The 254-nt window shown below is 44.9% G+C and overlaps 1 protein-coding gene across 1 annotated transcript in view; it reads right to left on the bottom strand.

The window, feature by feature from the left end:
• Positions 1-254, bottom strand: part of LOC119590656 (proteoglycan Cow-like) — a gene marked incomplete in the record, with an annotated part of 201,110 nt that overhangs the window by 24,556 nt on the left and 176,300 nt on the right. The window contains 1 exon segment of the mRNA XM_037939332.1: positions 1-75. Within this exon segment, the coding sequence (XP_037795260.1) occupies positions 1-75 (75 nt within the window).

Raw genomic sequence — 254 nt, 5'->3', positions numbered from 1 at the left:
GCCAGGGTGTCCCACGGTCTCGGGAGTTCCTGGTCTGAGGCGGAGTTGGCGTCCTTCAAGGGGATAATCTTGTCCCTGTGGCGGGGAGAGAGAAGGGAGGGAGAAAATGGGTTTTGTGGAAAGATTTCATGCTAAAGAAAAAGATTTGAAGGAAAGGGGAGGGGAAAAAATTTATTGGGGTAATTACTAAGGGGGGTAAAAAAAAAAAATAAAAGGGAAGAATTTTTAAAAAAGGGTTGGGGCAAAAAGGGAAA

This window comes from Penaeus monodon, chromosome 27 (genome assembly GCF_015228065.2).
Source record: "Penaeus monodon isolate SGIC_2016 chromosome 27, NSTDA_Pmon_1, whole genome shotgun sequence".
Taxonomy (NCBI): Eukaryota; Metazoa; Arthropoda; class Malacostraca; order Decapoda; family Penaeidae; genus Penaeus; species Penaeus monodon.
This window is presented reverse-complemented; position numbering and strand designations above follow the sequence as displayed.